This window comes from Castanea sativa, chromosome 1 (genome assembly GCF_040712315.1).
Source record: "Castanea sativa cultivar Marrone di Chiusa Pesio chromosome 1, ASM4071231v1".
In the NCBI taxonomy this organism is placed as follows: domain Eukaryota; kingdom Viridiplantae; phylum Streptophyta; class Magnoliopsida; order Fagales; family Fagaceae; genus Castanea; species Castanea sativa.
This window is the reverse complement of record NC_134013.1, coordinates 11,911,958-11,924,384: the sequence shown is the minus strand read 5'-3', so window position 1 is coordinate 11,924,384 and position 12,427 is coordinate 11,911,958. Positions and strand designations below refer to the sequence as shown.

At 39.5% G+C, this 12,427-nt stretch overlaps 1 protein-coding gene across 3 annotated transcripts; it reads right to left on the bottom strand.

Annotated features, from left to right (window-relative positions):
- Positions 1 to 6,066: 6,066 nt before the first annotated feature.
- LOC142612130 (E3 ubiquitin-protein ligase CIP8) lies at positions 6,067 to 11,844 on the bottom strand. 3 transcript variants are annotated; one of them, XM_075784252.1, is made up of 2 exons: positions 10,628 to 11,844; positions 6,067 to 6,143 (listed from the first exon to the last, which is right to left on the bottom strand). In XM_075784252.1, exon 1 carries the CDS (start codon positions 11,732 to 11,734, stop codon positions 10,646 to 10,648), a length of 1,089 nt encoding a protein of 362 aa, XP_075640367.1. In that variant the 5' UTR covers positions 11,735 to 11,844; the 3' UTR covers positions 6,067 to 6,143; positions 10,628 to 10,645. The 3 variants fall into 3 exon arrangements, with proteins under 3 accessions (XP_075640367.1, XP_075640378.1, XP_075640372.1); XM_075784263.1 differs by lacking the exon at positions 6,067 to 6,143 and adding an exon at positions 6,239 to 6,399; XM_075784257.1 differs by lacking the exon at positions 6,067 to 6,143 and adding an exon at positions 6,505 to 6,807.
- Between the last annotated feature and the right edge of the window lie 583 nt (positions 11,845 to 12,427).

Sequence of the window (12,427 nt, the reverse complement as noted above, 5' to 3'; positions counted from 1 at the left end):
ACTTGGGGCTTCTGTAATTGCTATAGGGGAGCCTTCTCAATTGATTCCTTTTGCTCGGTTTGTTTGTTGGTCACGGCTACTAAGCACTGTTTGGCCGCTTGCTGATCACCCCTTATCACTGTAATCCCCTCTTCAATTCAGAACTTGACTTTTACGTGCAAGGTGGACGGTACAGCCCCCATGTCATGGATCCACGACCTTTCGAGTATTGCCGTGTATGACGAGAAAGAAGCGACCACTATGAACGTCACCATTACCTCCTTACCTCCTTACCTCCCATGTTGACTGGGAATGAAATCTGCCCTTCTGGAGTCACCATATGCCCATCGAATCCCATCAACGGCGTATCATACTTTGACAAATCCTCCTTTTTCAGGCCGAGCCCCCTGTATAGGTCCAGGTACATTACGTCTACGCCACTCCCTTGATCTATCATTATTCTCTTTACTATGAAACCCCTTACACGAGCCATGACTACTAAAGCATCGTGGTGCGGCTGAGTGGTGCCTTCCAGGTCATCGTTGTCAAACGCTATGGGTTTTCTAGTGTACCTCGGCTTCTTCCCCAGGGATTGTTTGCCCGCGCAACCTTCTGCTGATACCATGGTCAATACCCCCCTCGTTGTGGGTGCTCTAATGCCCCTCGGTACTACATGAATGACCTCTATTACTCCCAAAAGGGGCGGGAGAGGGTTTCGATGCGGCCGATCTGCTTGCCCGATCTCTTGATTCCCTGTCTCCACCAGAAATTCTTTCAAATGTCCTGCCTTCACCAACTGTTCTAGGTAATCTTTCAATACTCTGCACTGCTTGGTGGTGTGCCCTTTATCTCTGTGGTAGATGCAATACAAATTCTAGTTTCTCCTTAATGGGTCACCTGCCATCTTGTTCGGCCGCTTAAAATACGGCTCATTTTTTATCCTGTCAATAATCCTGTGCACGGGCTCCTTGAACGCTGCATTGACTCCCCCAATCGCCGGGCCGGGTTCTTGAATTCTCAAATCCCTCCTGTGTCTGGGGTTGAAGCCAGTATTCTGAGGATAATTGATGATCGGGGCCTTTCCCTTGGTCTGCAGCCGATCGTCTTCTAAGCGCTTGTACTCCTCGATATGCCTCATCAACTGCCTCATATCCTTGGGAGGCCTCAGGGTCAATGATTCTCTTAGCCCAGACTCTTTAGGTAACCCCATCCGAAAGGTGCTCGTCGCGATCTTTTCATTGCCCCCGCCGATTTCGTTATACAGCTCTTAGTACCAATTGGCATAGTTGCAAAGGGTTTCCCCAGCCCCCATTTTCATTGATAGTAACGTGTCTACAGGTTGTGGAACCCGGTTGCAAGTCATGAACTCACTCCAAACTTCTGGATCAATTCCGAAAAACTATGGACCGAACATTTCTTCAATCCGTTGAACCACCTCAAAGCAGTGGGGCCGAGGCTCGAGGGGAAAACCTTACACATCAATGCATCGTTATGGGCGTGTAAAGACATCATTTGAATATAGTGATTTACATGTTCCACCAGATCTGTCTTTCCAGTGTAGGAATGAACCTGCTCGGTATAAGCGCAATGGAGACCGGGCAGCTTGGCGTAATGCCTGGCTCATGGCATCCATGGCCACATTTTGAGGTCGCCCCTCATCCGGGGAAGTCGATTCACGGTCCGCATACTTGCCGACCTGTCGCACGGTGATTCTACCGGACTGATGGGATCCTGCCGGATTGATGGGATCCTGCCGCATGGTGATTCCCCATACTTGCCGACCTGTCCCTTCGTTCCTCATGGTCTCCTACGTCTGCCCTGTGCTTGCAACTCCAAATCTCTCATCGCCCTATGCAGGCCATCGAGTTCTTGATCCCTCCGCTCAAGCTCCTGGTCTCTTCTGTTGAGGTGGCTGTGGCCCAAGGCGTCAGACATTGTCTGGAGGGTTTGGTACGATCCTTCTCCGAGCCCAGATTCCTCTGCTTCCTCATGTCTTCTGTCCTCCTGCCTCTTTTGCCTCCTTTCTCACCATGTAGACCCCCGCGACGACCTTCCAAAGCCGTTCTCTGCATGACTTCCCTATCTACTTCCAGACATTCTCCCGTGCGTGCCTAGATAGTACCACAACTACGTAGGAGATTCCCACAGACGGCGCCAATTATGCGCACCCAGATACGACTATTGGGCCTAAGAGGTATTTGGGCTCACAATCTATTTGTACGGTGGGCTTTCGGATTTCCTACAATGGGTGATGCTATGTTCGGCAACCCTAGTTCCCAAGTTTCCCCTATTGTTTCTAGCACTTTCCTTCTTTTTCCAGGGTGGTCACTTTTTCTCTCTAGTCTCTTCTCTCCGGAATTGCCAACCCCCTTACCTAAATTTCCCTTGCCTATTTATAGACCAAGTTAGGGGGTTTGCCACGATCATTTTCCTGGTCAGTGGAAGGAGAGGTTCAATGTTGTCTCTTCTAAGTGGGTGCTTTAAATGCGAGTGGGAGAAAATGACAATGGCATTAGAACTAGCTCCACCGTTAGGTCTGTTGCCCAGCAATGGTGTTCCCTAGGTAATGGAAGGGAGGTCCAATACTGTTACTCCTGAGTGGGTGTTTGGTGGTGGGTAGAAGGTAATAGTGGCATTGGAACCAGCTCCACCATTAGGTCTATTGATCGACAGAGGTGTTCCCTTAAGTGATGCCGGGCATTCCGAGTTCTGGCTACCCAAGGAACATATTCATTTGGAAAGGGTGAAGTCATGAACGATTCCATCTCTAGGCTCCGGGCTTCACACGAGCACCAAAGCTTGCATGGAATGAGCCCACGCGTTCGACCAGTGAAAGGTTTCACACGTGGCGTCCAAGCAATGGGCTTTTGTGGACGAATGGTTTCAACAGAGGGTAACGCCCGTACAGATACTATAATCAATTTCGAATAAAATTTAAGTACAGGATTTTATGTGCTATTCTTTAAATTCTTCCAATTAATATCATTCTACGATATCAATTTATTCACATCAACAAGATTATAACCACCTCTTACAACCTCACACTCTCATGCCCAATGTTCAACTTTTGCATGAAATCTAAACCCTCCCATCTCTTGGTAATTTTTTCGTTTTACCTTTTAGGGAATTTTTGTTGGTATTGTGTTTGGAAATTTCGATTTTAAGCTTTGATATGTTTAAGGGATTTGCCTTCTTTATTTATTTATTTTAATTAAAATTTAGTAGTGGTCAAAATTTAGGTATTGCTACAAACTTAAGAGAAAGTATGATGTATGCGAGATTTGAACTTTAAATTTCTTATTCAACGACAAGAAAATCTACAAGTTAAACTAACTAGAACTCATGGTTTTTTTTTCCCTAACTTAAGCAAAATTTATATACAATTTCTTAGATAAGTTTCTTTTTTATTTAATTATTTATTTTAGAAGATGTTAGGTTTCCTATCAAATTCAAAAACATTAATCAATAAAATATAAAATTTATATTGACAATTAAGTTCAATATAATATATATGTTATAAGATTTAGCTTAACACACACCCCTCTATACACACACACACACACACACACACACACATATTTGGTGTAACTTTAAACAATATTACACCACCCAATAATTTGTTAATAAATTTATATTTTGAAAATTCCACTGTTGAATTACATGCTCTATATGTTCTAAACATGCATGTCAATATTCATATCAATTGGATGTTATTCACCATTCGATCTATAAACTCATTTTTTATGCATTATTTTAAACTACACATAAAGAATGTACAAAGATAATATAATCCAATAGTCGATTTGTCAAAATTCACATCCAATTAAAAAATATTGTTTGGTGTAACATTGCTTAAAATTATATCAGGTGTAACTTGACCCCAACTCATTCATATATATATATATATTTTTTAATTTCAACCCTAATTCATGCCATTAAACTCAAATTGCTAAAGCATCTCACTAATATTGTTTATTCTAGAAAGGATGTAATATCAATACTATTTATAAGAAGATTCCCTTCTTTAGACTGAATTTTTATGTAAATTAGAAATACCCCCAAACCTTACGTTTAGAGTGTGTTTGTTTGGAAGTGAAACAAAATAAATGAAAAACTTTGAAAAGAAAATAGGAAGAAAAACTTTTTTGGAGTGTGTTTAGTTAGATGGGGGGAAAATGAAAATAAATGGTGAGACCCAATTATTTTCTCCTTGAGCCCACAAAAATATTTTCTCTCAAAAATCGAGAGAAAAATGAGTAGGGATGCATTTTTTCTTGATTGACAAAAATGGCCACGTGCATGTGCACATGGGCTTCATCTAATTGTTTTTTTTTTTTTTCTGTCTTCTAGGCAATGACGTTTCCTCTTTTTTTTCTTGGGTAGTAACATTGCTCCTTCTTTTTTTTTGTTTTCTTTTGATTTTATAGGGCTTGGCCGTGCCTTTTTTTTTTTTTTTGTTCTTTTTTTTTTCCCTGGGCAGTAACATTGCCTCTTCTTTCTTTTTCTTTTTTTGATTTTCTAGGGCTTGGCATGATAGTTTTTTTTTATTTTATTTTAAACTAGACCTGATATTTATTTATTTTTTAATAAATTTGGGTGATTGCTCTCTTTTTTCACTTTTTGTTTTGATTAGGCGTCATTCTTTAACAAAGGTGTATAAGTAAATTTATTCAAATTCATTTTTTCATCCTCCACTTTTCCACTCCTAACCAAACAAAAATGTGAGAAATTAAAATTTTTTCTATCCTCCCACTATTCCATCCTCTTACCATTTTCTATCCTCCCACTTTTTCACCTCTCCAAACAAATGGACCCTTAATGGAAAAAAACTTGAGGAAAACCCAGTTAAAATATATCTCAAACTCCACTTAAAATGCCTATAAAATAGTATACTCTCCTACTAATCTACGTCTTCAAAACAAACTTATCCAATTATTTTTAAAGGAAAATGATGACAGTAGACCAAAAAAAAGCTTCATTGAACCTATGCTAGTAAGAATATGATATTTGAGAAAAATTATAAAATATTATAAAAGTACAGTAAATATAAAAGTATTAAAATAAAATAAAATAAAAAATAGACCCCACCCTTTTGGAAGTTTTGTTGATGCAACACTTAACTTTTTTAACTTTCAACCCTAATTTATGCCATTAGAAACTCAAATTGGTAAAGCATGTCACCAATATTGTTTTATTCTAGAGAGGATCCTAAAAATATTTCCAATTGTTGAGAAGCTTGAAAAGCTCTCACTTGATTGTGTTTGCATACAATATGGTAAGAAAAACGTATCTTTCTAAGAGAGTTCTCTCACGACATATTTGGGTTCTACACGTGTAGATCTCACATACTGTAAGAGGGTAATGTCATGAAACCGCCTCAAGAGATACCCTCTAAATAGTAAGAAAGAGTGGCTTTTAAGTCTAATTAAACCTCCCAACAATTATTTGAGAAGGGAAAAAATAAACAGAAAAAGAAAGAGGGGCGTTTTTACCCACTAGGACAAGACCTCAACCAATCCAATTTGAATGGGAACGAAGCTTATTCCGTTCAAATTACGTGTGATCCTCCTGACCGATATGACCGACAGAAATAAATCATAGTGAATTTTAGCGACCATTTATAATCATGTTTATAAGATTTTTTTTTTTTTTTCATTAGCTGGGATGAACACGTAAATTTAGCTGCCCCCAAGTCTGCCATCAACAAGAATATATGACGAGTAACTTTCATTGCCATGGCTTGAATAAGGTTTTTCTTCATTTAAAAATATAAAATTACAGAATAAGGTTATTCTTAGAGTTACAGTTTTTTTTTTTTCCCACAAATTATAAATAATAACAATAATGTTAGTAGTAGATCTATAAAAAAAAAAAAAAAAAAAAAACACTAATCACTAATCAGAGAAAACAGTTTGTGAAACTTTTTTTATTTTAAATTTATTACGAGAATCAACAGTTGGTGACTTGTGAAACTTGGGTAAAATTCTGTATCATCACTCATATTACTCTTTTTGTCCTTCATAAAGATTGAACAGAATAGAAGTCTCGGTTTTGTATATCCCACGACCACTCCCACCCCCACCCCCACCCCCACCCCCACCCCCACCGTGCTCAGTGCTCACCGTATTGCCTCGTTACGGCGTGGGACCCAACATTTCCCCACACTGTATGAACCATGAAGAATGAAGATTAGAGCCACGGTAATTAATTTAAACTATTAAAGGCCTAGGTATCTCCCCAAATACAATAATACAAGCATCAATATTGTACGTGCAGAATTAATTCGCTTGTAAACATCAAACAAACAAATCAATTCATCAACTATGTTAGTTTTTCTTTCTTTCCCTTTTTGGCAAATACCGGATTCAAAGAACACCTTAGTAATCCCGCACTTAAAAGATTTGGATCTGATACCTCCGCCTGTGAAAGAATATAAAGTCCACTAATTACACCCATTCAAGTCTCTTCTAACAGCATTTGTCAACTCTAAAAGCTGTTAACAAGAAAAAGCGTGGGGCGTACTGCGTACATGTATCTGTCAAATTTGGTAGACCGGCCCTTTTTGGAGCCAAGTCCCTAGCATAATTCTGGTATACATTGTCTTCAATGACTGGTATGATATACACGTCTAATGTAATAATCAACCTTTTATATTTGAACATAATTATGTGGGAAAAGCACAAATACCTAATCTAGACATATTCCTTTAGTTGATCTAAACACACTCTTAAAATGGAAAAGTCACAGCATCAATACTAGTCCTTAAAGTTGCAAAATGCCAAATCACAGCTTATGATCAAGTTTCTGTCATTTACCTTCATCAATAATCTACAATCAGAATTGGCAAACTCAGTTGACCATCATGCACAAGAATCACAAGCTTTGTACTGCCAATTGATAACTAACACACTGGATTAAGAAAAGATTGCCAAAAAATGATGATGTAGAAGAGAATTCATGGTCCATCAATATCAGTGACATGGAATCCAGAGGTACCCAAATTACAATGTGTGTGCACAGAAAATTCTGCTTCTGAAAGATTATCAAATAGAATAAAAGGTAAACTCCTGCTTTTAACAGATTATTTGTGTTATTAAGTTAAAATCTTCATTACGATGGAAGTAAACAAATCAATTTGAAGTCAGGAGTAAAAAGGTTAAATTTAATAAACTGTAACCTCCCAATTATTCATAACAGGAACAACTTGTTCAGAGAAATGCAGAAACCATTTTCCAAGTGAAGGGTGCATATAGCTGCACAATAACTTCTTAAGGAATATTATTATTCTTGTTCTCAGTTGACTTTTGTCCACAACATAAACACATAATAGTATATTGTACTTCCCGTGTTTGCAAGCAATCAAATCTCATTAGGTCATGCGCCCATCAAAATCACTTCATCTATTAGCTTAAATAGAAACCCCACCTTCTTTTGTCATACAATGATTTTTTTTTTCCGGATAAATCAAATTATACAACAATTATTGTACCATCATCATTTTTTAATTGTAGTTTCAATGAACTAGTCTGCTTTTGTCACCCGTGAATTCCAGTTCTATATATAGTGACAGGTATCAAATAATGATCATATTGTATAATACAGCTATTATCACACATTAAATATTATTATATTTTAAGATCCTCAAATTTCAGATGAAAATTTTGCTTTGTAAACAAATGAAAAAAAAAAAAAAAAGGGGAACTTTTGCGATTGACAAATAATGTGACACACTTCTAGCAAAAGATTGGCACAAAATAATGCTAATGTTGTATTTTTTTTTAAGGTAAATTACGTATTTGATCTCTATCCTTTACACTATACTTCAATTTGGTCCCTAACTTTTCAATTGTGTCAATTTAGTGCCTAACCTTTTAGTGCCGTGTCAATTTAGTCCATGCCATTATCTCTTGGACAGATATTGCTGATGTGACTAACAGCCAAAATAAAAAACTAGTTTCCATTTATATGCCAATAAACTAATTTTTTATTTTGGCCATTTACTACATCAACAATTTCCATTAAAATATAACGGCAGTGACTAAATTGACAAGGCACTGAAAGGTTAGGAATCAAATTGACACAATTAAAATTAAAAGGTAAGAGACAAAATTGAAACATGTTGTAAAAAATAAGGACCAAATAGGTAGCGTACCATTTTTTCTAATAATCAAAACACAAAGGTACAATAATACTAATTTAGTATCGGCTGATTCTGGAAGGGCTTTCCAATCTATCAGAGACAGCAACAGATTGTGGGGAGCCAATCACAACAGGTGAACAAGACGGTCATGGGATGGGAAAGGGGGCTGTATAAAGCTATTGTAGAAGCTTTAACTATCACCTTAATTCATAAAGGTGAAGGCTGAAGGTTCAGGTCACAATTTACCAGGATACTAATAGGCCACCTATGAAGCACGGGTGCGTTTCGGGATTCGGGTGCGGGTGCGGGAGCGGGTGCGGGACTCGGCAATTTTTGAAAAAGTAGGGTGCGGGTGCGGCGGGGTGCGGCGATTAAAAAATTATTAAAAATATTTTTATTTATATTTTTAATATATTGCTAAACATACTTTTTTTACATTATATAAATATATACCAAATTTAAGAGCAATGGTAAATAATAACTAGAATACAGAGAATAGGAGAGAGCCTAGCTGAAGAGTGAAGGTAGAGAGTGGGAGAGAGGCTCAAGAAAAATGAAGAGGGAGAGGGTTGGGTCTTGGTTTTTTTCGAAACGGTGCGTTTGCACCTTTTTTTTTTTTTTTTTTCCAGCCATACGCACCTGTTGTTGTTGTTGTTATTTTTTTTTTTTTGAATTTCGGCCGGTATCGGCCGATTTCGGCCGGTATCGGCAGATTTCGGCCGGTATCGGCAGATTTCGGCCGGTATCGGCATATTTCGGCCGATATCTGCCGATTTCGCCTGTATCGGCCGGTATCGGCCGATTTCGGCCGGCCCGATTTCACCGATACCGACCGATTCGGGCCGAATCGGCGCGATTTCGCGCGCGTCGGCCCGAATCGGCGCCGTATCGGCGCGAATCGGCGCGAATCGCGCCGAATCGCGCCGAAAAAAATGTTTTTTTATTGCCGGACGCGGCACGGACGCGCAGGCAGCGGCGTCGCCTGCGCGTCGCCGCGTCCGGCCGCGTCCGACGCGGGTGCGGCGGCCCAAACGCCGCACCCGTGCTTCACAGTAGGCCACACAAAATAGGTAAAAATAATAGTAAAATAGGTCATGTTAATGGATGCATTTAGGGCAATTGTTAATAAACCATAATAGGAAAGTTTTGACATCATTTTCATGGAAAATATAAAAAGCTGTCAACGATATTTATTGTTTTATTATTCTCCCAATAAAATGTTCCTAAAAATAGCTCCTAAACCAATGCCCTTAGGGGCATTGGTCAACATTTCTGATTTCCCTAGCAAAATATAGTAATAAGGTTAAAATGCTTGCTACATACATCCTCACTCTTTATATGTATACATATAGTTCCTTTTTTTTCTTTTTTTTAACAAAAAAAAGAAGAAAACTAATGTATGTTTTACTATCTGATTTCGAACAATTTCAAGATCGACATAAACACCGTTAAACAGACATCCCTTATCAGTAATCACATCTTAGGAAGCAAGGGCCTTGCCGTACAAATGTACGATGTTACAAATGCACCCACCTGCCTACCATAAATTGGATAAGACATGTTCATGAAAGACTATAAAACAAAATATTCCAGCAACTATTTCCGATTATTGAACACAGTGCAGACAATTGGCCAACAATGCAATAGCCAATTTGGTCCAGATTTATTTGTAGGCTTTTGCAAGAACACTGCTTGTACATATAATCTAGTTTGCGCCTGTGTTTGCTACTACTGACTGTTAAAACAACTTTTGTCTGTAAGGCTTAACCCAAGAGCAGCCAGGCAAGTTTATAATATATACACTTATATTTCTTTTTTCCCTTTTCGGATTAACACTATCTTTTCTTTCCTGGGTTTGAGAGAGTGGTTACAGAAACTTGCATATGGCTCAAGGGTTTTAGGGTCCCAAATATAATTATGCAAAGGCTGGAATCTAATCAAAGGCCATTTCAAAATATGAAAACGCAAGAAAATCTGCTCTGGCCTAAACACGAAAAAGTTAAGAAAAAGAATAGGAAAAAGCCAAAATGATATCGTATACCAAACATGACTGGTAGTTGGGGCAGGCAAAAATCTCAAAAGGGAATTGCCATCATCCAAAACTAAGTAACTAACGACAAATCCAAGAAACCATGCTAACAGACAATAATATACACTAGTATTTGTTTAAACGTTTCTCTCCACTCACCCAACTCTTTTGCCTTCTACAGATGGTACCCATGTGTGAATGAAACAAAAAACAGTTCAAAAATTCATTGGTTTACATTGAGACCGAGCGAATGCCAAAGTTTAAAGACCATTTCCACTAGTATTCAACTAATAAACTAAGCAAAGTGCTAACATTCTCAGAGGGTATGACATTGAAAAATAAGCAAGACCAAACTGAGTAAATATTATTTACATTCAGAAGAAAATGGAAACATATTTCAAATCTAATCCCACTACCAAACAAACATGCAAAAGTCCATAAGCAACTTTAAAATGCACATTAAAAAAAAAAAAGCATACCGATTCGATTTTTTATAATCAATCCGAAACGGAATTGTTTCGGCCAGAACCGGAAGCTCCACCGGCACTTGCCTTCGCCGACTTCTTCCTCTCCTCTTCGTATTCAGGATCATCCGTCGGAAGCTCGAACCTACAAACCGGGCAAGAATTCCGGGAACCAAGCCAAGGCACGATGCAATCGCCGTGGTAATCATGACCACACGGCAATTTAGTGGCGGTTTCGCCAACATTGACCATGTCCTTACATATAGCGCAGACTGAAGCCTCTATCTCCGATGCAATCACCACCGTCGGTAAAGCCGAGACGGCCGATTTTGAAGCAGGCGGCGCGCCTCTTCTTGCTCCGATATCGTTCTCCGCCAGGGCTTGCAGTAACGCCTCGTAGCCCTCGGCGTCGACGTAATCTTCAGGATTGCCAACGTACCGGTCCGATTCAGGGACTTCGAGGCGGAATTCGATGGAGGTGTCGTCCAAGCCCATGAGAATCTCGGCCCAATCCAAGATCCGGTTACGGCCGCTCCGTGCCCGAGGCATAACGTCCTGGATCCGAAGCCGGAGCAGATCACGCCGCCTTTGCCGTTGTATTTCATCATCTTCGTCTCTCTCTTGCCGATCTCGATTCTCTTGGTCCTCGTTATCAGATGAGCGATCTTCGTCCTCCTCCTCCTCATCTTCATTTCCTTCCTCTTCCTCTTCCTCCTGGTTCTGAAACTCGGTGTTGTTCGGATCTTCATCCTCTTCATCGTTATACCATCCGTCAAGCTCAATCCTGAGAAAATCGTCCTCAGGCGAATGGTCGCGAGGGGGAGGTGGAGGCGCGTCCTCGTCACGCGCTGCCTGCGCCATCAAGCGGAGAACCTGAAGGAATTGAGAGCCGAAGGTTGGATCATCGACCTGATCGGACGATCCAGAAGGCGGAGTCGATGGCGAGGGCAACGTGGCGGGAAGCGATTCGACGAAACCGTTCTTGCAGTCGTTGCAAATTGGGATATTATCTAGGGTTTCGACGGTGACGCGTTTTTCGCAGCGGTAGCACCAGTATTGTGAGGATTCAGTGTTGGTCACAGACTCAGTCGAAGTCTGGGACTCAGGCTGTGTTTCGGCCATGGTGTTTCGGTTTTTTTTTTGGGTAGTCCGATACAGCCGAGATTGACCCGGTACGATTGTGGAGAAGAAGAAGCAGGAGCGAAAAAAGTGAGGGAGATTAGATTTATGAGGACTAGTTCGCTTTTAGAGCGTCAATTATGTGAGAGAAAAGTGTAGATGTGATTAAGGTGATTGTTTGCATTGGATTTGGAGCCGTTTGATGTGAATAATAAATGGATGATGTGGACTTGCAAAGCAATCAAGCGGTACACGTTTAAATTGGTTATCGTCGGTTTTGAGTATTGACATTTACTTGTTTTTTCATCCTTTTATTGGTTTTATACTTTTATATTATATTTTTATTTTTATTTTTTAAGAATTTCGTGGTACTAAATAAAAACATACAAGTACTAAAAAAAAAAAAAATTTGGGACCAGGCCGCATGGGAGATGCGTACCAAAGCCCAATCTACGGGTCTGTTTAGCTAGGTTTAACAGAGAAGATGAAAAATGGAGTAAAAAGTATTATTTTTCACTGCTTGGTTGGTAAAATAAAATAAGAAAGACAAAAAATAGGAGAGAAAACTTTCCCTCCGCGCCCACTTTTTTTATCCTCCCAAATTAGAAGGAAAATGAAAAGGAAAAAGTGATGAGAAATGCATTTTACACAAATACCTCTACTTTATTACACTCACCTACCCCTCTCACTTTTCCA

Excerpts from the sequence above, each read along its gene's own strand:
- LOC142612130 (XM_075784252.1), bottom strand. The coding sequence starts at position 11,734 with ATGGCCGAAACACAGCCTGAGTCCCAGACTTCGACTGAGTCTGTGACC.